This window comes from Protomyctophum bolini, assembly GCF_963924005.1.
Source record: "Protomyctophum bolini genome assembly, chromosome: 18".
NCBI lineage: Eukaryota > Metazoa > Chordata > Actinopteri > Myctophiformes > Myctophidae > Protomyctophum > Protomyctophum bolini.
In genome coordinates, this window is record NC_137879.1 from 15,814,262 (window position 1) to 15,840,404 (window position 26,143).

At 41.6% G+C, this 26,143-nt stretch overlaps 2 protein-coding genes across 2 annotated transcripts; one reads left to right on the plus strand and one right to left on the minus strand.

Moving 5' to 3' along the window:
* Nucleotides 1–20,624, plus strand: LOC308332943 (speckle-type POZ protein). Its single transcript, XM_080789084.1, has 10 exons — nucleotides 1–110; nucleotides 9,397–9,619; nucleotides 9,964–10,085; nucleotides 13,537–13,688; nucleotides 14,233–14,360; nucleotides 15,712–15,889; nucleotides 16,039–16,094; nucleotides 16,989–17,111; nucleotides 18,131–18,273; nucleotides 18,837–20,624. Exons 2-10 carry the CDS (start codon nucleotides 9,542–9,544, stop codon nucleotides 18,979–18,981), a joined length of 1,125 nt encoding a protein of 374 aa, XP_080645210.1. The 5' UTR covers nucleotides 1–110; nucleotides 9,397–9,541; the 3' UTR covers nucleotides 18,982–20,624.
* A 4,094-nt stretch (nucleotides 20,625–24,718) lies between these two features.
* On the minus strand, nucleotides 24,719–25,829 carry LOC308333547 (neurexophilin-1-like; the record flags this gene model as incomplete). Its single annotated transcript, XM_080790006.1, has 2 exons — nucleotides 24,719–25,462; nucleotides 25,770–25,829. The coding sequence occupies 2 exons, from the start codon at nucleotides 25,827–25,829 to the stop codon at nucleotides 24,719–24,721; spliced, it is 804 nt and encodes a 267-aa protein (XP_080646132.1).
* Between the last annotated feature and the right edge of the window lie 314 nt (nucleotides 25,830–26,143).

Consider the following 26,143-nt stretch of genomic DNA (forward strand, 5'->3'; position numbering starts at 1 on the left):
CACTTGCCAGCTCTCCACACTCCACTCCACTCCAGCAGCCAGCTTAGCTTTGGAGCTAACAACAACAGAAGATCCCCTACATACAAGTAACGATATATTTAAATGTAAAGGTGAGTTGGATGATAAACATAACAGCGTGTCGTGCCATGCTGGCTGTATGGTCAAAGCTATACACTGTAATTAGTGCTCTGTGGTTTCTAATAGTCAGTGTGTTGCTGCCATTTCACGTTCTGTTTTTTTTTGTTTGCTTCAGTTCAGCTTCAACCTCACGACAGGGCTAAGTAGCACCAACAGGGGTTAGCTAACCCATCAGTGATGCAGATTACAATTACTGTTGCTTCCTGCGTGTGCACGGTTGAAAATATAACAGTACATTGTCAGATTGAATAGAAAGCCCATGGTTAATATAGAAAGATTGAAATGAATTCCTCACTGAGAATATTTTACATGTAGGAAAGATTTGGTAGTCAGTTGACTCAAGCCAATTCATTCTTGATACCAATAAACCATACCTGTTTCGTCATGGTTCAGAACTACTTCTGCTAATACCATAGAATAGATACAGTAATACCATAGATGAGTAGCTTGGAATGTATTCTGCATGAACTTAAAATGGGTATAATACTATAAGCAGACAGTGTAACTGTAAATATAATTAAAGTTTATTACATTGTAGCAGCAGTACCATACTTGCTTAGAATGTATTGGGTGAAAAAGAAATACAGTACAGGTGGTTTATAATTAGAATGTATTGGTTATGTTATGTGTTGGGGGGGTGGGGGGGGGGGGGTATTGTGGTCATGATTAATATGTCAAAGACAAAAGTTTCATCTTGTCAAAAGGTCCCACAGCAGAGACGTGGATGGCTTTATCATTAGACCTGCCTGGGTTGGTTTGGTTATGTTAGTGAACCAACAATAGTCTACATTATAGCTGAATCATGTGAAATCTTTGAGTGGGGTGATTTTGATTGTAGTTGATAAAATGAGTGGATTGTGCCACCATGTCCCCAGTGCAGTGTTACTGTGATAATTTGAGAACCAGACCATACCATCCGATATAAAAATGTCCCCATGTAAAATATGATGCCATGCTAACTTTTAGTTACAGTAAGATTCAATGACACTGGCTGATTATATGGATTTGGACATTTTGATTTGATTTTAAATTACAAAATGACAATATCTAAGTTTTGAAAGAGAGGATGTGGAATGGTTGTTAAAAATACAGGTGGTAGTACTTTGCATAGATTTACAAGGGTTAGTGTGGACAGTGCCCAAGAAAGGAATTGAAAGCGCAGGATAACTTTGCATCTATCTGGATTTGACATTATTAATTTAAATGAATACATTTCTGCCATAACTGGTAACGTGGTTCAGTAATCATTCATAATCATTAGTTCTCTCAGAGACAACAGTAATATATATTATAATGGGAAGTATAGTGTTGTTGACTCTAATCATTACCACTACCAGAGCTTCAATTGTATTTCATGTGCAGTAAGCATTTCAGTGGTTTGGGATTTTCACCGGTAACTGTGGTGAAAACACGTATTAGACACATTTAACCAACATGAACCCAATAGAATCCCTTTTCTGGAGCAAACATTTGTGCAAAATTGCAGATCTACAAACTTACATTGTAGATTGTAGATTTGCTTTTTTCTGCAAAGATGTTGATAGATAGTATAGAGCCCTGAGCCATGGGTCAACTAATTATGGTTTAAATCCTCTATGCCTGAACACTTTTGTTTTACTAAACATTTTGGTTTTAAAGCTATCTATTTAGCACATTTATTCTGATTTTAGAATTTTGACTAGATGTTATGATGTTATGATGCTCACTGCTGTTGTACAGGTAATATCTGTCAGATTGGACACTTTTAGCCTATTGTTGATCATTCTAATGTTGATAATTTTAATTTGAGGACATAGTTAGAGAATATATCAGCATCTCTGCTTTATCTTGATAGAGACAGTAAAGGCGGGAGAGAGGGGGAGATATACAGGAAAGAGCCTTTGGTCAGATTCGAACCTGGGCCAGCTACTCAGCTCAGCTGGAAGGACTTTAGCCTTGTTTATGTGGTATACTCTTACCACGGCAGCCGCCAGGCTGCCCCTGTGACTGAAGACATTGATTACTTTGTTTGCACAGTTTACACTACTGGATCATTTAGCACTTCTGTATATATTAATAGTACGTGCACTTACTAATCCACTACTACTACTTGTACACTGCACATAGCCTGCCCTACACTGTAGGCTATATGTGCAGTTGTGCACTGATAACCAGAGCACTACTGGTGTATATTTGTCCCATGATGAAGGGAATTCTGCACAATATGTACTGATTAAATGTGTTAATTTATACTGATTGGGCTTGAGGATCAGGTTCCTCTGTCTTTTTATGGACATCCATCTGACCGGCTGCATGTGTCCGATGTAGCTTGATTCTTGACTGCTGTAATGATTGAATTCTCCCTGGCAGTCCCTGCTCGATCAATAAGGTTCAATTTTAATATCTTATCTTATTAGAATGATGAAGCGGTGGTAGTGTATCATTACATAGAAAGCTGTTAGCAATTGCATAACCAGTAAAATTACCTGGCCACCTGGTACGTTACCCATTCACTGTATGCACAAGTATTGCCTTCCCATTGACCTCAAGTAAAACCTCAACCTGTTCTGTCCACTGGGGATTTTTGCTCACAGACATTTTATTCTATGACTGGTCAACCACAACTTTTAAGTGTAAGGAAAATGTAAAGCCATTCTTGTTAAAGAAGGGAGAACAACTTGCACACCTACACATAACCAAAAATAGAAATTGCAAGCACTGTCAGTGAAGTGGTATTTCTACCTCTCCACACATAGGCCTAAATATTATTTTGCAGCTTTATTTTAATAACTAGACTAGACGCAGATAGTGAGGGTCTACCTCCATGGAGGTCAAATGTAACATCTTGGTGAAAGTTGGCCTCGTAATAGTATCATAAAAAGAAGGTGGCTGGAGACATAAGATATGCATTGAATTCCCTCTTCCCTTCCCTGGCCTTCCCTTACCCTGCCTCACATTGTGAGGTGAAGGGGATTTAGCAAGGAAGTACAGAGGCAAGAGGTCAAGCCTGGGTGCTAATGCTTTTTTGCCCCCCTCAAATCCCCTTCAATGGAATTGTGGGGCTGCACAAAGTCAGGGATGTGGAGGAGGCACACTGATCACGGTAGCAAAATCAATAGTTCATACCGCTCTGAGATTGAGTTTTTAGGAAGGGAGGAGGACAACAAGCAAAGGCAGAATATGAAATCGCTCCCATAGAGGCCCAAGCAATCGATCCCTGGCCCCTGTACCAATTATAGTTTTAAGGTTTTGTCCATGGCTTACCTCAGTCCACGAAAACCAAAGCCTTGGAGATAGACATTGTGTTCGCTGACACTTAGACAGGGGTTGCAATTTTTTCGTTCCCCCTGGAAATTGCCACCTGCAATTCCTCTATACTTTCCACTATTTAATCTTGAGCAGAGATTGATTTCTGAAATGGAAATTTGTCCCCAATTTATTGCAATATCCCGCCAAATTGATACAGTGCCACAAGGTATTTTGTCTCGATATAGGATAATATGCATTGTAATTACTGTAATTTAATAGATTAAAAAATGTATTTCTTATTATTTTTTATGAACAACTGTTCATAAAAAAAAGTCTTCCTAATACTGCAACGTGACATGTAGGTAGATTGAGCGTGCAGTGTGCTCATAAGCTTGCGCAAGCTAAATCTAGCTCAGAACTGCAACTGCGTAATTGGTTGGTTTTCTGTGGCCGCAAAAAAGACCTAGCATGTATTGATCCTGTAGCCTATGTTGCAGTCGGGGTGCCGTCTGCTGATTCTTAACACAATCGATATGTTCAAGCGGAACTGTCCGGAGCGTCCCCCTGTTTTCTTCTAAGCATGGTTTGGGTTGTTATTTTCATAGTTTGCCTCCCCGGATTTTGTAATCAAAAGGTTTAATTCAAAGAGACATGTTGGCGTGATATTCTCTGCAGAATTATTGCTAATGGTGATATATAAAAGTACCTGAGGAGTACCTGCTGTCCTTTTTACATTTATTATTATTACATTAATTAATTGTTGTCAAGAGCCACTAAAGACAGTTTAGACCCTTTTCTCTTTAAGCATTACTGGTTGTGGTCTGAAAACTGTCCACCCTGGCCTGTACTCCTAAAGAACCTATAGGATCTTAATGGCTAAATAGAGCAGTTGGTGTCAGTAGACTCTTCACAGCAGACAATTTTGATGAATAAACACAGCTGAAGGTAATAGCAGGAATCTTGTTTAGATGTTACTGTGTGCCAGCATGAAAAGCTTGTCCACAGTGAAGTCAACTTCATACTGGCATGCAGAAAGACCTAAATGACGTGTAAAGTTATAGTCCTTCAACTGGCTTTACCAGTACATTAACTTTCCTATGGAGATCTAATGTTTGTTATTGTTGTTGTTGGCCCAGATAAAAAATACTTCAGGTTTTCTGAGCTGGATATGTTCATATTTTCCAATATGCCCATACCTTTTTGCACGACCTGGAAAAAGAGGTAGAAAATAGTTTAATAGTTTTCCATCCCCCAAGCCATTTTTTGCGGCAATGTAAGATATTTCTCCAGCACCCCTGCTGTCGTTGACCACCCGTTTTCAAATCAGTCTTTGATTTCTCCCTTATACATTTTCAATTTTTCCTTCCCTTGTTGCAATGATTTCATACCTTTTCTATCTTTCCTTCTGTGGTTGCAATTATTGTTCCATCTCTTTCGATTTCTCCGCAGACCAGTGGGCAATTTTTCATTTCCCGCCTGCTCTCCCATGTCTTTTACTTTACGTTTAATTTTCTTCCTTTGTTGCTCGCTGCCTCTTGTCTTTCTGCCATCACGTCTTGCCTGTTGGCAATGGCCAAGAATCAGGAGTACCCACCCCCCTCCAACACTTCCTTATGATGATGTTTTCTTTCTTTTCCATTAGATTTATAGAACACTGTCTGGAGTACAAGGCCCTCAGGTCCTAACCATTGTGCAGCTATTTTGTGTTGGAGCATGGTATGAATCCAGTAACCCAGTTCAATTCATTGAATAACTTCCACTGATCAAGTTGGATGAGCCTAAATGTCCAGACATAAATTATGGTGAGACATTGGAGTATACATAGGACATACAGTATACACACAGCTGGGCCACTGCAATGCAACTCACCTCAATGGCTGTCTGTTGGCCTTGCTGTCAGTGCGGTGCTGTAATGCAACTCACCTCTGACTGTCTGTTGGCCTTGCTGTCAGTGCGGTGCAATGCAATCATCAGCAGTAGAAAGCGCCAGCTCACTGCTGCTACCAGAATTTATCACCCTGCCTTTTGACCTAAATTGAATTTATGGATGAAGAAGTAAAGGTGTGTGTGTGTCTGTGTGACAGAGTGTGAGAAAGAAATGGAGCTGTGCACTGTAGGAGGATGGTGGAAAAGATTGGCCACAGATTGAGTCTATGATACGACGGAAAGACCAGACGGACTTGTGTTATATAGAGCTGATATTTATTTCTTTTTGTGTGTGTGTGTGTGTGTGTGTGTGTGTGTGTTTGTGTGTGTTTGTGTGCGGGGGGCTGGACGACGACACAATCCAGTCCATCACTTAGCTACCGACCTTGCTGCAAAATGAAAATTGCTCATAAATCTGGCATTGTATTGAGACCATGTGCTGGACCGGGTCATTTGTCCTTGTCCAGTTAGAACATTGTTGAACCAGGGTTATATAGTAGCTGTATAGTGTATTCCTTTGTTGCCACTTGCTAGATGAGTTAACAATGACTCTGAATTATGTGTCTGGTAACCCTGTGTATTACACTAAAATTTGTAACCCTCACCCTGTGAAAGATTGGAGGCAACCATTTAGCAAGAGACTGCCTTTTTAGCCCAAATACGTTGGGCTGCATATTTGTTGCTTATTGTTGCTTTTATTTTTGTATTTTTTGTTTTTCGATGTCAGATATCTTTGGTCAAACGGATTCTGCGATTGTACTGTGCCTCTGGGAGTCTTTGGTTTTTAACCCTTTGTAATCTTGGATCCCAGGCTTAATTTCTCAAAAGAAAGCTTGGAGAATGTTGAAATGAAAAGTGGATGCAATGGATATGGGCCACTGATGGTATACTGGGCAGGAGACTTTCCATAGTGAAATCAATATTAATGTCCATTCTACTACTCGGTGAAACAAAAATGACTGTCTTCTGCAGCAAGTAACGCAACACCACAATAAATGCTCAGTATATCTCTGAATAACAGTGTTCAAAGCTGCTGAATCATTCTTATTGTAGCCGAGTCAGTTGCAAAGTTTGTTCATGTCTTTATTTTATGAAAAACAGATTTTTTAATTTATTTTATGGCCATTTGGACAAGATTTATGTATGCCGAATGCTTTTTGAGTGGTGCAACCATTCCCTTACGGAGCTGTGTGTGTGTGTGGGTGGGTGGCTGGCTGGGTGGGTGCCTAGGTGGGTCTGAGCACGAAAACAGCATGGTTGTTTTTCACCACCTGTGCGCAACCTAACACACACACAAACATATATGCATGTTAACTGTATATATGATGATTTCAGGTGTGCCAGTACAGTACAGTAGAGGGACCCCCATACGGTAACTCTTGTCAGTTCTCAACCGTTTCGGACGCTGGGCGGCTCGCCGGAAACCGCCCTGGCCCCTTGGGCGCGTTCCCGGGGGTCTGGATATTCCGGGGACCCCCCCGGGGACCCCCACATGGTAACTCTGTCATTCGTTCGTTTCGGACGCGGGGCGGCTCGCCAGGCCGGCACCCTGGGTCCCCCCCTCTTCTTTCTTTTTTATTTATTTTTTACTTGTGACGTCATGTCACACGTTATCTCTTTTGTTTACATCAGGATTACGTAATGGTGGATCGTGGATGTGGATAATGCTGTTTCTAATTACTAACAGACTATTTCCATGTTTATACATCTATGTACAGTTACTATTCCACCACATTTAGGAACAGATAGCACAGACTTCAACAGTTTTATTCTGGTAGTAAACTCACTCTGTGACAAGGCTACATAAAGTAGGGCAGTGATAACATTACGTTAGGCAATGGGATGCAAATTGGTCATTGACAGTCCAGGCAATGGGATGCAAATTGGTCATTGACAGCCGGTTGGACAAGTGTATGAATGAATACTATATTTGGATGCAAAGCAACAAAAAGAAAATCAACCAGGTGCTTGATGGAGATGCAAAAAAATAATGTAAAGTAGGCTGGTGCTTCAAGGATCAGACTGGAATACTAATGAAAAGGCAGCAATACGAGAACTCAAAAGGTTAAAGGCGTAGTGAAATAAATACATTTTTCACACTTTTAGACCATATCCGTGGTCATCATATGGGCATACCTAACAATGGATGCCAAACAAATGGGCAAATCTTTTGTGTTTTTAATATCAAAAGTCCATAACAATATTTTTTTAATTACTTCCTGAAAACGAAAACATGCTGTGTGATGAGTTGACGTGTAGAGATACACATCAATAAAAGCCAATGAAAATGAAGCTCACCAGTTTGTTTCCCATGCTTCTTGTCCTCCTCCACACAGCTGGTTTTGATTAAAGAACTACTCAGTTTTTAATCTCATTCAAGATGACATCCAGACAGTTTATTACTTATTTTAAACGTAATCGTCATGCTAAAATATGTATATAGCCTCTCACTTTGTTTACAAACGAAATTCACGTGCAGGAAGTCAGACTTTGAGACCCCATAGCCTGGAGGGCACATGTTTCGACTCAAACAGAGTCTTATCAGGGCAAGTATGAAGAAAAACAAGCAAGTAAACGCAGGTCCATATATACTGAGACAGGCAAGTCAAACAATCAGCATTAGTGTGACACACCCAGAACTACACACGTACCACACACACACACACACACACACACACACACACACACACAGAGACACACGCACGCACGTCTGGTTGCAAAAGGGGTGAAGTGTCCCTTTAACTGTAATGGTTGGTTATTCACACATTCATTTCAAATACTTGTTTTGTTCCCCTTTTGCCTTTGGGAGTCTAGCTACAGTCTAGACCTAGATGTTTGGTTAGTTTCAGGTTAAATTCAGACTTTTACTTTTCTTGTCAGTCAAAGGACCAGAGTTCATCTTCCAGAGAGCATGAATGCACACAGCTAGTTTCATGGCAATCTGTAAATTATATTTTAAGATATCTTGTGTGCAAATTGTAGCCTAAGGATGGTGCTAGATAGGAAAAGCCATGAAGTCACTCAACAAAAATGGTGCACAAAAAGTTCCAAGGCAGTCGAACCAGTAGTTTGAGTGTTGGGGGACTAAAGTTGACATATCACACAAAACCATCCTCTGACAGTCAATAAAAAGGGGATTATGTTTTTGTATATAGTAGTGCCATACAAAAATAAATGTGCCTTAAAACCAGAGTTCCGTGAGTGCTGGTGTTTTCTCTTTTAGAGATTATTTCTGTAAAATCATTTGAAGTTGAACAGTGGAACTTTGTGCAACTATGGAGATACTGAGCAAATCAGGTGCAACCCTGCATGTTGTGTTATCTAGCATGCAAAAGAGCACGTGAACAGCATACATTTGGGAAAGGGAAATGCATTCCTTGTACTTGCATATCCCCAAATCTCAAAGTTCCAAAGCATTCTGTTTTTATCTGAATTCCTTATTTTTCTTTGACTCAAACTCCCACACCAGGGAGATTGTTGGACCATTGTATCGTGTATGTGTGTGTGCATGCACGCGCATATATAAGTTAATTTACAAAAACTGTGTAGTAGACCTGTGTGTGTGTGTGTGTGTGTGTGTCCATAGCATTGTTTTCATAGGCACCGAATTGTTCAGGCACACGCACGCCACGCACGTACGCACTCAGCCACGCACACACACGTACACACCGGCACACGCACACACCTCTCCATGGAGCCAGTTTCTCCGCCTTGTTTATTTACAGTTAATTTGTGGACTTAATTGCCATGGCGGCGGCTATTGATCCTGGAACGGTTACGGGCCATTGATTGCCTTCTGTCCCCCAGTGGGTCAGGGACAATTCATCTAGCCCGAGCCCAAAAGCCGCTCAGTAGCAGGCTGAGGCCACACACTCTGTCTCATTCACTGTTTGCCAAGATGAATTGAAATGATATTGAGTCTGAACTAGATTAATGAGATACACACAGTGCCTGCGTCCTGAATCACAATGAGTTTTGTATTTTCAAGAAAAGTTCAGGAAACTCGTCTGAGGCATTGGGCAAGTCACACACAGCCCTTCATTTCCTGTGACGTGTTTTCAAAACCTAGTGTGGCGGGTTACTCAAAATGTCCTCCTTTTCCAGTGTGAATCCCGCTTCCTTCCATCTGGCGTGATCGTGACGCAGGTGGGTGGGTGGAGGAGTGGACGTTGCTGCCTGGAAGGATTCTCCTCCTAGCCCCCTAACTACCCCCCCACCCCATTTACACACACCTGCTGTCACCCTGGCGATGTCAAGAGTCCCGAGTCCCCCTCCCCCGGCGGAAATGTCCAGCGGGCCCGTGGCCGAGAGCTGGTGCTACACTCAGGTGAGACAAACACACGTGTGACCCCAGTGCCCAGATCAGTTGTCCGAAATGTAGTACACTTAGAGCGAAAACAGCTCACTGCATGCCGTGATACGATGCTTGTAGATCTGCTATTCTTGTTATTTGTCATGTTCTTTTACATATTCTTCTTTTTTAGCCTATAATGACATTTAGACCCATGTAGAAATCACAGAAATTTAGGATGAATTATGTCTGAATTTCACAAATTCTTTAATTTTGATTAGCTTCTCAGTGACGCTGTTGTCATCAACTAAGATTCCTTATTCAATTAATACTTTCTCTAAATGTAAGAATGTTGTGCTCGCTATATGTTCACCCCACAGATAAAAGTGGTAAAGTTTTCCTACATGTGGACCATCAACAACTTCAGTTTCTGTCGTGAGGAGATGGGAGAAGTCATCAAGAGCTCCACCTTCTCCTCTGGGGCCAATGACAAGCTTAAATGGTGAGTGACAGGATATTGTCTTTCGTTATCTGATGGAGCCTTCATATGTTTATTCTTGTAGCAATGATATTCTATCACATAGAACATTGGTTCTCAAAATGCTTTCTGGCCTCGGGGCACCAGAGGTTCTTAATCTTGAGTGGGTTCTAGGGGTTCCCCAACAAAATGAGGAACATTTTTATGTCACTATTATTTCACTGGCTAGTAAGCCCAATGCATAAGAATGCCTAAATGCCTTCAGATGAGAAGTTTCACTTTCAACACCTTCCCTTATTTCCCCACCTACTGTACTATAGACAGTATTGACATGAACGACGTGTTTATATAAAAGAAATGGCATAGAACAAGTAGAATATAAGAAATTGCCTCCGACTTGCAGTGGTTCCCAAACTTTTTCATGTCATGGACCCCCAAATTGACTCTAATTAGCCCGCGGACCCCCATTTGAAAAGATATGCCAGGGACCCAGTAAGAGAAGATTTATACGGCTCTAGCAGTGATTCTCAACCCGTTTACATTTCTATCTATCTGAGTGTACAAACGGACCCGTTGGTTTAATTTGTATAATTACAGACCCATAAGGGTCCATTTGGTTCCAAATGATCATTTAGCTGGTGACCCCCTGGAACTCCCTCAAGGACCCCCGGGGGTCCCCAGACCCCACTTTGGGAACCACTGATGTAGTGGATTAAGGGAGACAATTGAAATCGGCTTTCAGGAAGTTCTTAGCTTGAGTTAATTAAAGTGAGAGGCAGAGGTGAACCTTCATCTAAAACAAAGCCTCCAGTCCAAAATTATGTTATGTCACTAGTATTGTGGTTTAATAATACCCAACATTTATTGCGTAATCAAATTATGTGTCACTGCACAGTACCCTAGTCACCGGCCAAGCAACCTGGTTGGAATTCATGGTTGTAGCATAGCAGCACTTAATGTTTGTCTGTGAAATTGGAAAACACTGTTCAAAATGTAATCTGGCCACTCATGCCACTTTAGCTGTTAATCATACCGTAACTTATTGCCTCCACCAGGCCGAAGGCATGGGGAGAGAGTATGTTTTACACTCCGTCCGTCCGTCCGTGTGTCCGTCCGTCCGTCCGTCTGTCTGTGAACAGCTAATCTCCGGCACCGTTAACCTGGTCGCACACACACTCCCTGGATGCCAACATGAACCTCTGCCCCTAAATTTACAGAACGGCCTGTTATGGCGCCACCAGGAGGCCGACTTTTGAAAAACACATTCTTATCTATTACTCCTCCAGATTCTGTCCAAAAATCACGCAAATCATTACACATCTCTAGTGTGTAATGTGTGTGTAATGCCTGTCTTAGGGGGACCCCCTAAGACAGGCATTACTGGAACCAGTACTGCTAGTCATATAAAAGCCATCACAACTAAAATGGTGAGTGTCTTTGCAACAAAATTTGACAAGAGTTTGGAGGCAGATACTCTCTGTGGCTACTTGAAAGAGAAGCTGGGATGTGAGGTGAAATGTCGCAAAATCGAATCGGCACAAAGCAGATTTAGCTCTTTTTGTGTCACTGCTGAATGCAACAATATAGCGGAGATGTACGAGCCGGAACTGTGGCCAACAGGCTCCTTTGTACAGCGCTACTATGAACCTCGCCAGTCTAGAGGTGCTGTTGTGGGGGGGTCGGGTAGAGCCGGGGGAAACTCAAGCTCCCAGACAACCCTGCTAGGGAACAACATCTAACATCATGCGTGTTGTATCATACAATGTACGTGGCCTGCGTGTGGGGCATAGTGCTGCAGACAAAGTAAGACGTTTGACTGTTGACACATTGTTGAACGAGTGTGACATCTTGTGCCTCCAAGAGACTTGGCTTGCCAAACAAGATTTGGACAAGTTAAATACAGTACACAATGACTTCCATGGCGCTGGAGAAACCACCACTGACCTCAGCACAAAACTGGTTAAAGATAGAATAGCTGGGGGCGTGGCTATTCTCTGGAACCGCAAATATGACCCGTTGGTGAAAGTAACAAGACTAAATGTTGATTGGGCCATTGGATTAGACATTAATTTTAATGGCAAGAAGATTACAATTTTAAACATATAAACACCTTATGAATCTTATCAGTTTGAGGATGAATTCCTGAACAGACTAGCCTTTATTCAGACTTTTATTGAGGACAATGAATGTACTTCTGTAATACATTGTATTTCTGTAATGAAAATAATGTAATGTTATCTAGCAAATAATTTTTTTTACCAGATAATAGTTTTACTTATGTGAGCGAAGCATGGCACTCTACATCGTGGCTCGACCATTGTGTGTGCACAGCAGATGCCCATGCCTCTCTGGGAAAACTTGAGATTTGCTATGGACTGGCCACCTCAGTTCACCTGTTCACCTGTTCGATCAAGAGAGGACAGGAAATCCACCTTTCCAGCATTCTGTCTATCAGATGCCTACCTGTTTCCAAGGAATTAAAATACCTTGGACATATCCTCTCTGAGGATCTCAGGGATGACCGTGACATCCAGTGACAGTGTCGCAAAATATATGCTCAGGCCAATATGCTTTTAAGAAATGTTTCTGTTCTCAGTAGACGTAAAATGTGCACTGTTCAGATCGTATGTCACCCCTCTGTATACAGCCCATCTATGGTCCTCGTACAGAGTAAAAAGCAAGCAACGGCTCAGAGTGGCATATAACGATGCCATGATGAGGTTACTTCTATGTGTTCCTAGGTGGCGCAGTGCCAGTCAGTTGTTTACCTCTGTTGGTGTGCCCACATGTGATGCTTTGTTAAGACAACTGATGTATAACTTTATGCAAAGTATGGAGGTGTCTAGTAACGGTATCATAGTGGCACTAACGAACCCTATGAAGAGCTGTTAACTGGCTCAGCAGCCTGCTGCTGATTAGGTAGGTCAGTACTTTTATATGCACTACTGTACTTTGTTTTGTATTAATTGCTCTCTTTCATCCTTTTCCCTTGTTGTTTGTCTTTTAGTTTTTTGTACGTTGATCTTATGTATATATGATATGGACTACTGTCTGAAATAAAGATTATATATATAGTCCTGTGTTCAAGATGGATCTGTCGATTTCATATTCCATCCTAATTGGCTAACATAGGCTTTCAAAGTTTGCAGGATTGGCCATTTTGAAACAAAACGCCTCTGAGGAATATATCACATTGGCCTATTATAGCACCACCAGGAGGCCACAACCTGACCTGGTCTGGTGGAGACCTGTGCCCCGAGGGGCACTTTTTCTAGTTAAAACTATTCTGCTAAAGACTGATTTATACTTGGTTGTGCGCTTGTGTCCCAAAATGGCGGCTCTACAAGCTCACAATGCACGGAGCTCCGATCCATCGTGAGCTTATAGATCTGCTATTTTCGGTATACTTGGTTGCTCAATGCACAACCAAGTATAACTCAGGCTTAACTGTTTTACGCTATACACCCCACCCCAGGTGTTTGCGTGTTAATCCCAAAGGTCTGGATGAAGAGAGCAAAGACTACCTGTCTCTTTACCTGCTGCTGGTCAGCTGCCCCAAGGCTGAGGTGCGCGCCAAGTTCAAGTTCTCCATCCTCAACGCCAAGGGAGAGGAGACCAAAGCCATGGGTGAGTGAGTCATTGTAGACTGGTACTAGCTTCTTTATTTTGTCATGGTCTTGGATGTTAACTACTCTAGGTAGAGCGGTTATTTGGGTCAAAATTGAGAAAACTATATAACCAATTTTGATTTGTTTTAAATCCATAAAATAAAAATTACGTGATCAGTAACATTATGAAGTACATCTTTGTGATGTCACTGAGATGTACTTCATAATGTTACTGATCACATTCCCCCACGTTTCAGACCTCCAGTTTCAGACCTTTTTTACAACTCGAAGGTATATTAATATTAATGACATAGTAAAATGTTGAAAATGAGTGGTATTCCCATTTAAGAGATGCTTGAGAATGGGGCTTGTTTTCTCAAAAGTAGGAAGACTTTAAAGCTTTAAAAATCATTGAGTTTGGTAATGGTATTGTGCAGTTGTTTTCCCTTCAGTTTGAGGTGACTTAAATTGCACATAAAATAAAAGGCATTTAAAGAGTTATTATTTTGTGCGTGTGTTTCTCATACTTGCTGTGCTGTGTGTGTCTTTGTCCTTGTGCACAGAGAGCCAGAGAGCGTATCGCTTTGTTCAGGGAAAAGATTGGGGCTTCAAGAAGTTCATTCGCAGAGACTTCCTGTTGGACGAAGCCAATGGTCTTCTACCGGATGACAAGCTCACTCTCTTCTGTGAGGTACACGTCGCCCAACTTTGTGTAGATTGAAACATTCAGACTCTTGGCAAACTATTCAGACATGCAGACAAAAGTGTGTACTCTTTGCTCTGTGTTGGTGTTTGCTCAACCTAATTCAGAAAGACGTGTATCATATCAATATATATTTTTCTTTTAAATGTTTTTTTTTTTTTGTGGCTTTCGCCTTTATTTTATATTTTTTATGGAGGGACAGACAGTAGGCTGACAGGAAATGGGGAGAGAGATGGGGGAAGACATGCAGTAAAGGCCGTCGGGATCGGGAGTCGACCCCGCGGCACACTGCCAGACTGGATTACCAGCCAAGGTGCCTGGACCACTGAGCCATGGCTCAGGCCTCATATCAATATTTGATTTAGTTCCCTTGCCTTATAATCCATGTTGCTACCGAATTTGCCAGAGCACTAAAGATTTAAAACATCTAGCTGGCTGCCCCCTGAAAGTTGACAATTTGAATTCCGTAGTCAGTCGAGAGACCCCTTAGTCGATAGAGATTCTTTCATTCAAGGTGTTTTTTCCCCCTGATTTTATTTCAAAGCGAACAATCGTGGATGGAAATAACATTTTTCACCATATAGACAAAAGGTGTTCTTCCTCCAAGTGGTACTGCTTCTCAAAAATGTAAATTGCAGACTTGAAAAGAAAAGAATCCAAGGCACTCCGTCTTCAGTGAAAAATTAAATAGTTTATTTAAAGGATGAGCAAGGCAAATAAATGGACCAACGCGTTTCGACCACAAAGGTCTTCGTCAGGGTCTATCTCTCGTCAGGGTCACCACTCTCCCAAAAACATTCTCAAACGTATTTTAATAACAATGAATAGTTTAACTTTCTTCCCAATTGTGTCAAATAAAAAAAGTAACTGGGCTTCCAGTAGGTAGACTTCATTTTTAATATATGAAAAACATGCTTGTGTAACCTACACAATGTATATACTCTGGAAATGATTTCTCTTTCGACCTCCGTAGCTGGAGTTGAGTAATTTTATTTCATGGTTGCTATGGTAACATATGGTACAGAACTCGTCAATTAAAATAAGCCATCTGCCATTATATGCAGTTGCCTTAATGGATGCATTGATTTTAAATGCTCAAAAGCTTCATATGACTTAAAACGTATCTTTGAATCCAACAACTGGCTCGTCTCTCACTGCCTTTGATTTGCTGTCCCTCTACACTTTCCTATCTAATAAAGAATTCCTATAATTTGTTAATTATAAACTAAATATGAATTAATGGCTTGTTTATAGCTATTAAAAATGAGTAAATTAATGTAAAGTCATCATGTATTGACGTATTGAAACTGTTGCCAACTTTATATTGAATTCTTCCAAGGTGAGCGTTGTGCAGGACTCGGTCAATATATCTGGCCAGAACACAATGAACATGGTGAAAGTACCTGACTGTCGGCTAGCTGATGAGCTGGGGGGCCTTTGGGAGAACTCCCGCTTCACCGACTGCTCCCTGTGTGTGGCCGGCCAGGAGTTCCAGGCGCATAAAGCCATTCTGGCAGGTACAGGCGACATACAGAACCACTTATTTCAATGTCTCTCTTTGAGACTATCTTTATGTTTTTCTTTCCCACTGACACACACAGACACACAATGTGCGCGCACATACATTTTCAGATGCCGTCTCAACTTTCCCTGTTTTTTATTTCAGCACGTTCTCCTGTTTTCAGCGCCATGTTTGAGCACGAGATGGAAGAGAGCAAAAAGGTGAGTCCGTGGGGACATAGACGCCGGAGACGGGGTCAGAAGGGTCTGAATGTCCCCGCACTATTGGGGAATGTCCCACTGTCTATTGTCTATTTATTTATTAATTTTTCCCGACCGGCGCTGGTGGTCTCTCTAGTCTAGACTCTAGAGCACCGTTCCCATTTTGTTGTGCAATCGTCTTTGTGTCTTGCCTCTCGCCGCAAATGACCATTCTGGCTATATAGCCTACCCTACGTGCAGGTAACTGCAGTTCTCCAGTCTCAATTCTCTATCTCTATAAATATTGTCCCCACACTTTTTATGTCCCGACGGGACATAAATTCTCTGTTTGCTCCTCAATGGTTCAATTACAAAAGTTTCACTGTGTTGTTGAGGGTGACTTGAAGTGAGTTATGGGTTGTGTGTCTGCGGAGGTAGAAAGGTATCTGGTGAAAGTGAATGGGAACGCTTGCGAAATGAAATCATCCCGTCAGCAAGGATGGGATTCATCATTTTGCTGTCAAATCGAAGCACAGAATTGCTTTTCTCGTTTGTACACTCTTAACTGTGAGAAATGAAATAGCAGGAGATGCTACTGAAATGTTCTCTCAAATCCAAGGGAAAGTCCCCTCCCCTCCTCTCAAAGTTTATGTTTTCGAACTATAGTATAGTATAGTATAGTATATTTGTAACTATTCGGATGGGATTCAGTTGTGGGCTTGTTGAAATAAAATAATCTCTATTGTGGCCATTTTAGCCACCATGTTTTCTTTTTACTGTGTTGATTTCTGTTAAAAAAAAGACAACAGTTGCAGCACAAAACTATAGGTGACACTTAGTTAGGTGATGAGAAACCAAAGAAATGATTAGGCTACAATGCCACTAACCCTTTCTGTCTACTCTGATCACTCTCAGAACCGTGTGGAAATTAACGATGTAGAGCCCGAAGTTTTCAAAGAGATGATGTGCTTCATTTACACTGACAAGGCTCCCAACTTAGACAAGATGGCCGACGACTTGCTGGCAGCAGCTGACAAGGTAACATGAAATATAAACTCCTACAAAACATACAGATACAGCACACAGCACGGAGTCGTGAACACTATCAAATGTACACATTACAGACTGTGTTGATGACGGATACAAAGATGCCTGAGAATCTAGATTTCCAAATTGTGATGAAAACCTGCATCTGCCGTCAGTCAGTTTCACCTCGTGACACGCTCCATATAATATGGCCAATACAGAATTCATTCCATATGTTGATCTGACCTCGTCAAACCCTGTACACTCAAGACACGCTAGATCTGCATATGGAGCCGGCCAGCAACTCTACATCTGACCTCACAGACACCTGAAACATCTTAAGGGCCCGGGGTTATTTAATCCATTAATAAAATGTGCCCATCGTTTATAGCGCCTGGACCACTTTTACCGACGGACCGGATGTTGTTGTGAATGTGTGTGTAGCAGGCTAGCAGCTAACAATAGCCACAACACTATCGATGCGATCGACGACAACAACGGGAGGTAATATAACGAGACTAGCGACTGGACAGCGAGGGCCCATCAAACACAGCATGTTTTTTCATAATTAGACGGGGTGATATAGATCGCAAGTCTAAACAGGCAGGCAACATTTTCGATGACGTGTCACTATTGTGCAACACCGAGGATTGGGCAACAACCGACCGGTTTTGATATCACTAATTTAACGGAGATTAATCAATCTCCGTCTCGGGGACATGACCGTACTAAGTACCATGACTGACGTCTACGTCATGGGCCCTTCAACTGTTAAGATGTGTTTTTTTATTCATAAAACCACACATTGGTGTGACATTTCAATGTGTTTTTTTGTTCAATACCCGTGGGAGATTCTTTCTGAGAAATTATGCATATCATTACTGATATGCTCATTTAGCATCCTAAATCTTTTCTCTATTTTCTTCTGTAGTCAAGATGATAAACGTTATTTGTAAGGCGCCATAGAATCCCTAGCTACTTATGTTTAGGAAATGGTTTTAAGAAGTGTTTCTCGCGCAACTCTGGCTCAGTATGCTCTGGAGAGACTGAAGGTCATGTGCGAGGACGCCCTGTGTACCAGTCTGTCTGTGGAGAACGCTGCTGAGATCCTCATCCTGGCCGACCTGCACAGCGCCGACCAGCTCAAAACACAGGCCGTCGACTTCATCAACTAGTGAGTTCTACTGAGCATGCATGAGTTAATACATCTTCACAAGCTGTACCCAGCTTTCTTACATGCCCTCTTTTGTGTTCTCTCTCTCTCTCTCTCTCTCTCTCTCCCTCCCACCCCACCCCCTTAGTGCTCATTCACTTACTTTCTCTTTCTCACGCCCAAAATAATTTAATCTGTCCGTTCCTTTGTGCAATGGTCTTTCTGTTCAATTCCATCCTACATCCTGCTTTGTTTTGGGAGAGACCAGGACAACCTGACTTTGTAGGGTCTAGTTGTACTTCTTTTGCTAACATACAATGAGTGAGTGATAATAATGTTCAGAGAAAAAATAAAGCACATCCTCCGTTTCTTGGTGCTGAGCCAAACTTCAAAAACAGAATCACGAAAAACAAGATGGGCGCTTGCAACTAACTTTTAAATGCTCCAAAAAACAGCAGCAGATACAACATTTCGACCTTTGCAGTCTTTTTCAAGTACGAGTGATAATTGTTCACACCGTATATATATTTCTTTTGCCCTTTCTCCATTTTTCTTATATCTCTTTCCCTCTCCCCACCAAACAGCCATGCTGCAGAGGTGATGGAAACGGCAGGTTGGAAATCCATGGTGGCGTCCCACCCGCACTTGGTTGCCGAGGCGTACCGCTCCCTGGCCTCCGCACAGTGCCCCTTCCTGGGACCCCCACGCAAACGTCTTAAACAGTCCTAATAGACACGCAAGTCTCCTCTCCTACACATACATACACTCTCACCAATTTTCCCTCCCCTCCTCCCCTCGCACACGCAGGGACAACCTCTCCCTGAAGCTGTTACCTAGTACCCAACCACCCTGCTCTTCCCTCTCTATCCCGTTCGAAACCTGCTGTATTTAGTCTATTCTAAAGAAGGAGGGAAGAGGAGGAGTAGACCAAGACGCAGGAGAGGGACAGGTGGGACCGTTAAGTGGATGTTTTGTCGTTTTTTTTACGGGGACTGCGACCCTTCGTTTTTGTCCTTGGCTGTGGCTTAGCGAGGTCTGATGCTCTGTGTGTATGTGTGTGTGACGACGTGTCCTACATTCTTTAGACATCCCACCAAGCTCTTGCCGAGGAAGTGGTAATTGTCTGGAGAGGTTCGGAGGAAGAGCTGGACATGTCCACCCCAACAGGAACAAATCGTTTGGAAGTTCAGAGAACTCGGAGAACATTAAAGTAGCTCAATGAAGCACGGTCTCTAAATGTCTAGTTTAGCATATTGACTCTGTTTGTCGGCTCGATTCTCCGTTTTTGAAACTGAGGTCGATGCGGCCACTCAAACTAAAGGGCAAAATGGGGCCTATGAGGGACTGGAGACACAGGCCCACTAGCTCTGTCCTAAAACCCCAAAAGGAAGATGACCCAGAGGGCTAGTCAAAATGTAGACAGGATGACGTCATAGAAAAAAATCAAAGAAAAAAAAAAGTTTTCCCAATGAAAGTTGGGAAACGTTGCACTAACGTCAGAGGTCACCCATTGTCAACCCTTACCAGCAGTGAAATAGAAGTACTGTGTAGGCAAGCACACATTGAAGCAAGATTTGTGGACTGTAAAAAGAAAAGAAATCCAGTTGGACCACCAAGAACAAGTACCCTTTAAGCTGATTTACCTGCAAGTGACAAAAAACCCGACAACAAACTCTCACTCATTTAGTAATTTACTTTATCTGCGTCTGTTTCTCTTTTATTTTTTAAATCGCTGAGAAATAAAATGTAGACAGAGGTCAGAAATGAAAAGAAAAGAAAAAACTAACGGTGCACAACAGAATGTTATTCTTCAGGAGATGTATTTTATGTGTGAATCTTGTCTTTGTAACAACACAGCGTCTTGTGGACAAACTTGGAGATGACACAGAACGAAACAAAGTGTCACGCACCTGTTACAAATGACATTCAGATTCAATCAGGCATATTGTTGAGGTTCTTCTATGACAGCTTTCATATTTGTTTTTCCTCAGATGTCCTTTTTTCATAGGAATTTGTACAGACACCAGTGTTTTTGAAGCTATGTAAACAAAACATTTTAAAACATGGATTTGAAAGGCATACAGACAGATGTTTTCTTTGCAGGCTTGAGTGAGGGAAATAAAAAACACACACAAATGAACACGTTTTAATGTTCAGAAAAGACAGAATGTGAAACCATACACAGGCAAACTGTATCAGCTGCATTTGGACTTTTTGTTTTAACATGGCGGAAAATGGACTTTGATTATAAGAGCTATTGCTGTTTTTCTTTCCTGTAGATATTGCTGGTTATGAGAAGTGACACTTAGTTGTTGCCATTTTTGTTCCCAAAGGAATAAACCACATCTATTTTGTATTGATTGCAATGCAAACGCTGGTTCATTGTCTGATTATTTTCACATGCATTTTATATTCCACATATTTTCTTTTGGACTTTTTTTTTTTTTTTAGATAATATGCACAGATATTTTTAAAAGATGACTGCACTTGGGGGAGGGTCTTGAAAAGAAGCTGAGAAAGTTGTAGTAGCTAACGGCCAGTGTTCAGTGGGAATCCAAGCATCTACCGCTCAAACAAAGGGGAATTGGCCCTTGGATCAGGGGCGAGATATTAGGCTTATGATCTGGCAGGGATACGCCGTTATATTAAGCCTCCTTTGACCTCCGATGTTATCTTCCGTGCTGACAGCCCAGTGTCCACCTGGTGTGGACGCATAAAGGTTACCGAATAGATCAGGCCTGAAAGATTGCAGGATCATAATGCCTTCTCACTTGGGTTAGGACTGGCTATTCAGTATATTGGCAATTGGCATCACATATTGCATGCATTTTAATATGTAACACTACATCCACAGGTTATGCATATGAACAGAAATGGATATATCACTTACAGGTTTTTTTTATCAGTAAGTGGTACCAACAGATGTACAGTAACTGATCACAGACACGAATTATGTTAGAGGAATGTTGTGTACATTGTGAATATTTACGCAACTAACATTCAAGTTCAATGAAAATTACAGGTCCAATATTGCGAAACCCAATTATTGAGAACCAATGCTTTTAAGAACATGTCAAAAGTATGAGGAAAGTTGCAAATTATTTTTCCCCTTCGAAGAACTAAGAGTGAAGCATTGTTCTGCACTTATTAGAGAATACTTAAAGGATAAAAGGAGCCTCGTTTTTTCATGTGCTTGTGTTTTGGACCCATTTTCATTCAAGCATTCATTCTCTTTCAATAGTACCAATGAAATGGTGTTATTAAAGACAATTCATGCTTCTGTGGAATAAAAAGTGTCAACGTAAGCCATTTTATTGGTGACAGTCGGTTACCCCCAGCATAAATTAGGTATGGATTTTCAGATTTGCAAGGATCTTACATTCACCTCTTTACCTAATGAGTGCATCTCTTCCGCTGCACTGTAAACATAGGATATGCATGCATGCAATATGGGCATTTTTTTGTAGTAAAATCCCATGGGACACATTTTCTAGCCTTAACAGATTGTTTACGAATCTGCATCTCATGGTCTCTTTGTGCTGCTGCTATGACACTGAGGAACTCTCCAAAGAAGCTTCACCACTTAAACCTTGTAATGAGTTGACTGGAGTCCCCCAGGGCTTTATACTTGGTCCGCTCCCTTTTCAGTTAATGGCTGATCTACAAGCACACAGTACGTCGCAATGTGACGTGTGTAGATGTGATATTTTCGCTGAATGTTTGTCTTCTCTCCGCTGGGTCACAGGCTGGCAGAGGTTTTACGAAGCTTCCTCAGACATGGAACATCTTCTTTCTTTCGTTTATCATCAGATGGCCAACTCAGTGTTATACATGGAACAAAATTGTGACATTTCATGTCAGGTCCTCTGAATCCTTGTCAGAATTGAATCAGATTAAACATGGGCAAAGTGGGAAATTTATAGTACTTTCACTGTTTGTGTCCCAAATAGTTTTTTTAAATAGTGTTGCTAATACTGCTTTATCTGGTAACACACAATGGAGATGAAAAGGAAACGCTAATATGCCAGATTGAAACCCACAATATCTTGTCCATGCCTAGAATCCTGAGTTCTACAAGGACACCTGATAACTCGTACATTCTCTATTTTTCTTTGTCATGATATTTCTTGGCAGCCCAAACTTTTGTTCTTTTCATCATGGGGTAAACTAAAAGCATACTTTGTCACATTTAGTTAGAACTAGGTGGCACCATCCATCATTTTAATGAGCACCAGAAAGCCATGTAATTAAGACGCTCAGTGATTTTACGATGAGCCTGCAGGGCTTTACTTGAATTTCAGCCTTTTGCCTAATTGAAGAACGTACACTGCATCAACACATTTCATTTTAAATGCTAAACTTGAAAAGGATCCTGCAATTATCCATTATATTTTCAGACTTGCACATTTAAGATGGAGTCTATGCACTATAAACGTTACCATTATGACACAATGCATAGTAGCAGCATTCCATTTCATTGTCTCAAACATTTGAGATTCACTTTTCCAATTTCTGTGCTTTTATCTTGTCCCCATGCACTCTGCACTCTAAATTAGTGGGTGAGGAACATGGGAGAATTCTGAATACAGTGCAAGTGTAAAAACATTTTTTTCCCTTTCCGTTTATTCTGTAGCCCCCCTCCCCCCTAAATGTCATGTTAATGACATTTAGAAGATTTAGAACACTTTCCTGTGGGTCTTTGTGTGTTATATGTGGTTTTAGATATTTTAGCAGTGAGCCCAGTGTCTGACGTCATCGACACTGGGCTCACTTCCTTCCTGGACTACTCTTCCCATAATGCTTTGGTGCACTGCTCCTGTCTTACTGAGACAACATGTAGTCCAAGGAAGCTTTCAGAAGGAAAGAAAATGGTTACGTGACTGTGCTGCGCCATGACACTTTCATGGGAGTCAACTCACACTGGACGTTCAATGAATACATGGCAGTGAATGGAGCTGGCTGGACCAGCTCATAACAAACATTATTTATGAACAATTGAGACCAATTGAGATCATATAATCGGTTCAGGAAAGTCATATCACAGGTTTTTTTCTAATCACTTGCTTTTCGATGTGCACAGCAGCACAGACGATCTAAACAGCAGCAGGTATCGTTTCTGGCTCGGAGGTATCGCAAGATTTGACTGATAGACAGGAAATACTCTTTTGATACCATACCTCTATAAAATTACACAGTGTACACATCGAAAAGCAGCAGCAGACAATGTGTTACATATCTATCAAATCTTTCATTTTCCAGATTACTTTACAAAAGATCTGAGTTCATGAGCTGGTCACTGAGCATTCATTGACTCCAGTGCATTCTGCCGAACTTCCGGTCGTAGTTTGGCTCCCATGAAAGCATCCATGAAAGTGTCATGGCGCAGCCCAGCCTTGTGACCATGTCCTTTCCTTCTCTAATCTTCCTTCATGTAGTCCAGGAAGTAAGTGAGCCCAGTGTCCATGACATCAGAGACACTGGGCTCACTGCTAAAATCTAAAATATCTAAAACAACATATTACACACAAAGACCCCCAGGAAAGTGTTCTAAATCTAAATCTTCTAAATTCCATTAACATATTGAATATGTGTATTGCTGACTATAAGCTGGTGAAAGACATTTCTGTAGTTTGATATCTGTGTACTGTATGTGATCAATTATATCAGTGCAGGGCAGGAGCTTAGCTAAGCTATTAGCTTAACTACATTTCTCAGTAGCTTGTTGGTAGCTCCACAGCTTTCAGAACGATTTAGGTCTTATGTAGTCAAGCAGTTTTTTCACCATGTACTCTAGCTGGGTAGCTTGGCAAAAGCTACAACTTCAAATAAAGCTGCAGCAGATGAGAGTAAGACTTCATATTAAGGTCTATAATGCGTTATACTGGTAACCACATTTATAATGCACTTATAAGGCACCATCACGGAGGTTGTGGGTTCGGATCCACCGTGGTGCATCCGGCTTTGTTGGGCGCCGGGTGGGAGCCAGCCACATTACCAACCGCATTAGGAACAAAGTAGAAAGAGATAATTGAGTTTTGAAGGGTAACTGGCTTAGCTAGCTATATTTGTAAAATACGTTGCCCAAAACGGGATATATTAGCCCTTTTTCTTTTGGCTAATTCCCATCGGAGTCACCTCAGAGGATCATCTGTTTCCAAGGATTTATCAGCCCTTAACCATCCAAAACCTCAGTCAAACATCAGGGGGACAGTTGTCAGTGAAAATGCCTATATACTGTATAATTTAGTAGTTGCTACAAGCAAGACTTTGCCAAACAAAGAGGCTTTATAATAATGGCTATTATAAAGACTACAGTATGCAGTATAGCCTACTGTATTGTTTTATGCAATATTCTTTACCTTGCAAACTCTTGGAGCCCCATTGCATGACTCAACATTGCTTGAGCAATATGCAGTGTCTTGTGTGCTTAAAGCAAAATTCTTAAATATTATGACTGAACGTGCAATTAACCTGAGGCTAAGTAGGGTACTTGACTATGGTAGTTGTAATCTGGACACACTTTCTGGACCAGCCTGTAATCCGTACTGTAGAAAGATACATAGATACAGATGACCTGGAAGGGCTTGGAGCACATCCAGTTGATGTGGCTCTGGGTCTGCTCTTGGGCACAAGTCTTGGATGGGTCATAGTTGCATGGTGTCACCTTTTTGCTCCGCTCCACCTTCTCATAGTCCACTCTGCAGTTGAACGTCTTGGAGTCTTTAGGGTGGACCACACTCTGGCGTTCCAGGTCAAACTCCACCTCTTTCGTGGGTGGGACAAGGCTCACGGACACATTGCCTTCCCCCGTGGAATTGTGCCGGAAGTACACTCCAAGAGAGCCATTTCCATGATCAACGATTTTGCCCATGACCAGCAAATTCAATTTGACTGTCTTGATGTTGGAATAAAAGTCACCCCAACTGAACATCTTGGAGAACTTTGACGTTCCGTGAACTTTCATCATGGGACCAAGGTTTATCTGTAAAGAGGGGTCAGAATTGGTGTGGACTCCAAGCATTTCCCAAAATTCCTGCTTTGAGAAAGGGATGGATGAGTGGACAGACATTTTGGTGTTCTTGTTCTGGCTCTTTGTGTGGAGCGCCCAGTGCTTCAGAGTGGAAGGTCCTTGATTTCTCTTGAGTTCAGTCGATGTTCCTTTGCCAATGGTATAGTTGCCATAGGTCTGGTCTTGGCTAACTACCAACTGCTGAGAGGAGGACACGCGCACACACACAATTATAGAGAAATCAAAATAAAATAAAAGGTAAGTATGTATGGATTTTGTTGGGTAAAGCATTTGATATGATTACCCACCTATACATTATGTCATTGATGACAAAGATGCATTCTAAGTTAGGTTCAATTACATATTGTTGGCATACTGACATGTGCATTCAGAATCGGAAACGAGTGGGTATGTGTACTAAAATGCAGAATGTTTACTGTGATGTGTACTGTAGCCTACATTTCTACCCTCAATAGTTAAAACTGCATTTAGTTGTAGATTAACTTACCAAATAAACTGTCCCTTTCAGGAGTATCCAAATGAAGCACAGCCTGGCGTGTATCTCCATAGTGCTTGAGTACTTGTCATAAAATCCATCCACTCTCACCTATGGTCGACACTGGCACAGTAAGTACAAGTTATGGAAACATTTAGAAACTCTGGATCCATGTTGGGTAGAAATATCCATGAAATGACTTGTGCTGCTGAACTACTCCCCCAAAGCTGGACAGCTTCACCATTACCTCACAGCTGGACTCTTCAGATAATCAGAGGATTCGGTGAACTGTATGTGAAACACTCAGAGCTGTAGATTTTAAACAACCACTCTTGTACTACCTGTCCCCCCCACCCATCTCTCTCTCTCTCTCTCTCTCTCTCTCT

Excerpts from the sequence above, each read along its gene's own strand:
- LOC308332943 (XM_080789084.1), top strand. The coding sequence starts at position 9,542 with ATGTCAAGAGTCCCGAGTCCCCCTCCCCCGGCGGAAATGTCCAGCGGG. Across the intron at positions 9,620-9,963 it reads AGAGCTGGTGCTACACTCAG|ATAAAAGTGGTAAAGTTTTC; the intron begins GTGAGACAAACA and ends TTCACCCCACAG. Across the intron at positions 18,274-18,836 it reads GCCGTCGACTTCATCAACTA|CCATGCTGCAGAGGTGATGG; the intron begins GTGAGTTCTACT and ends CCCACCAAACAG.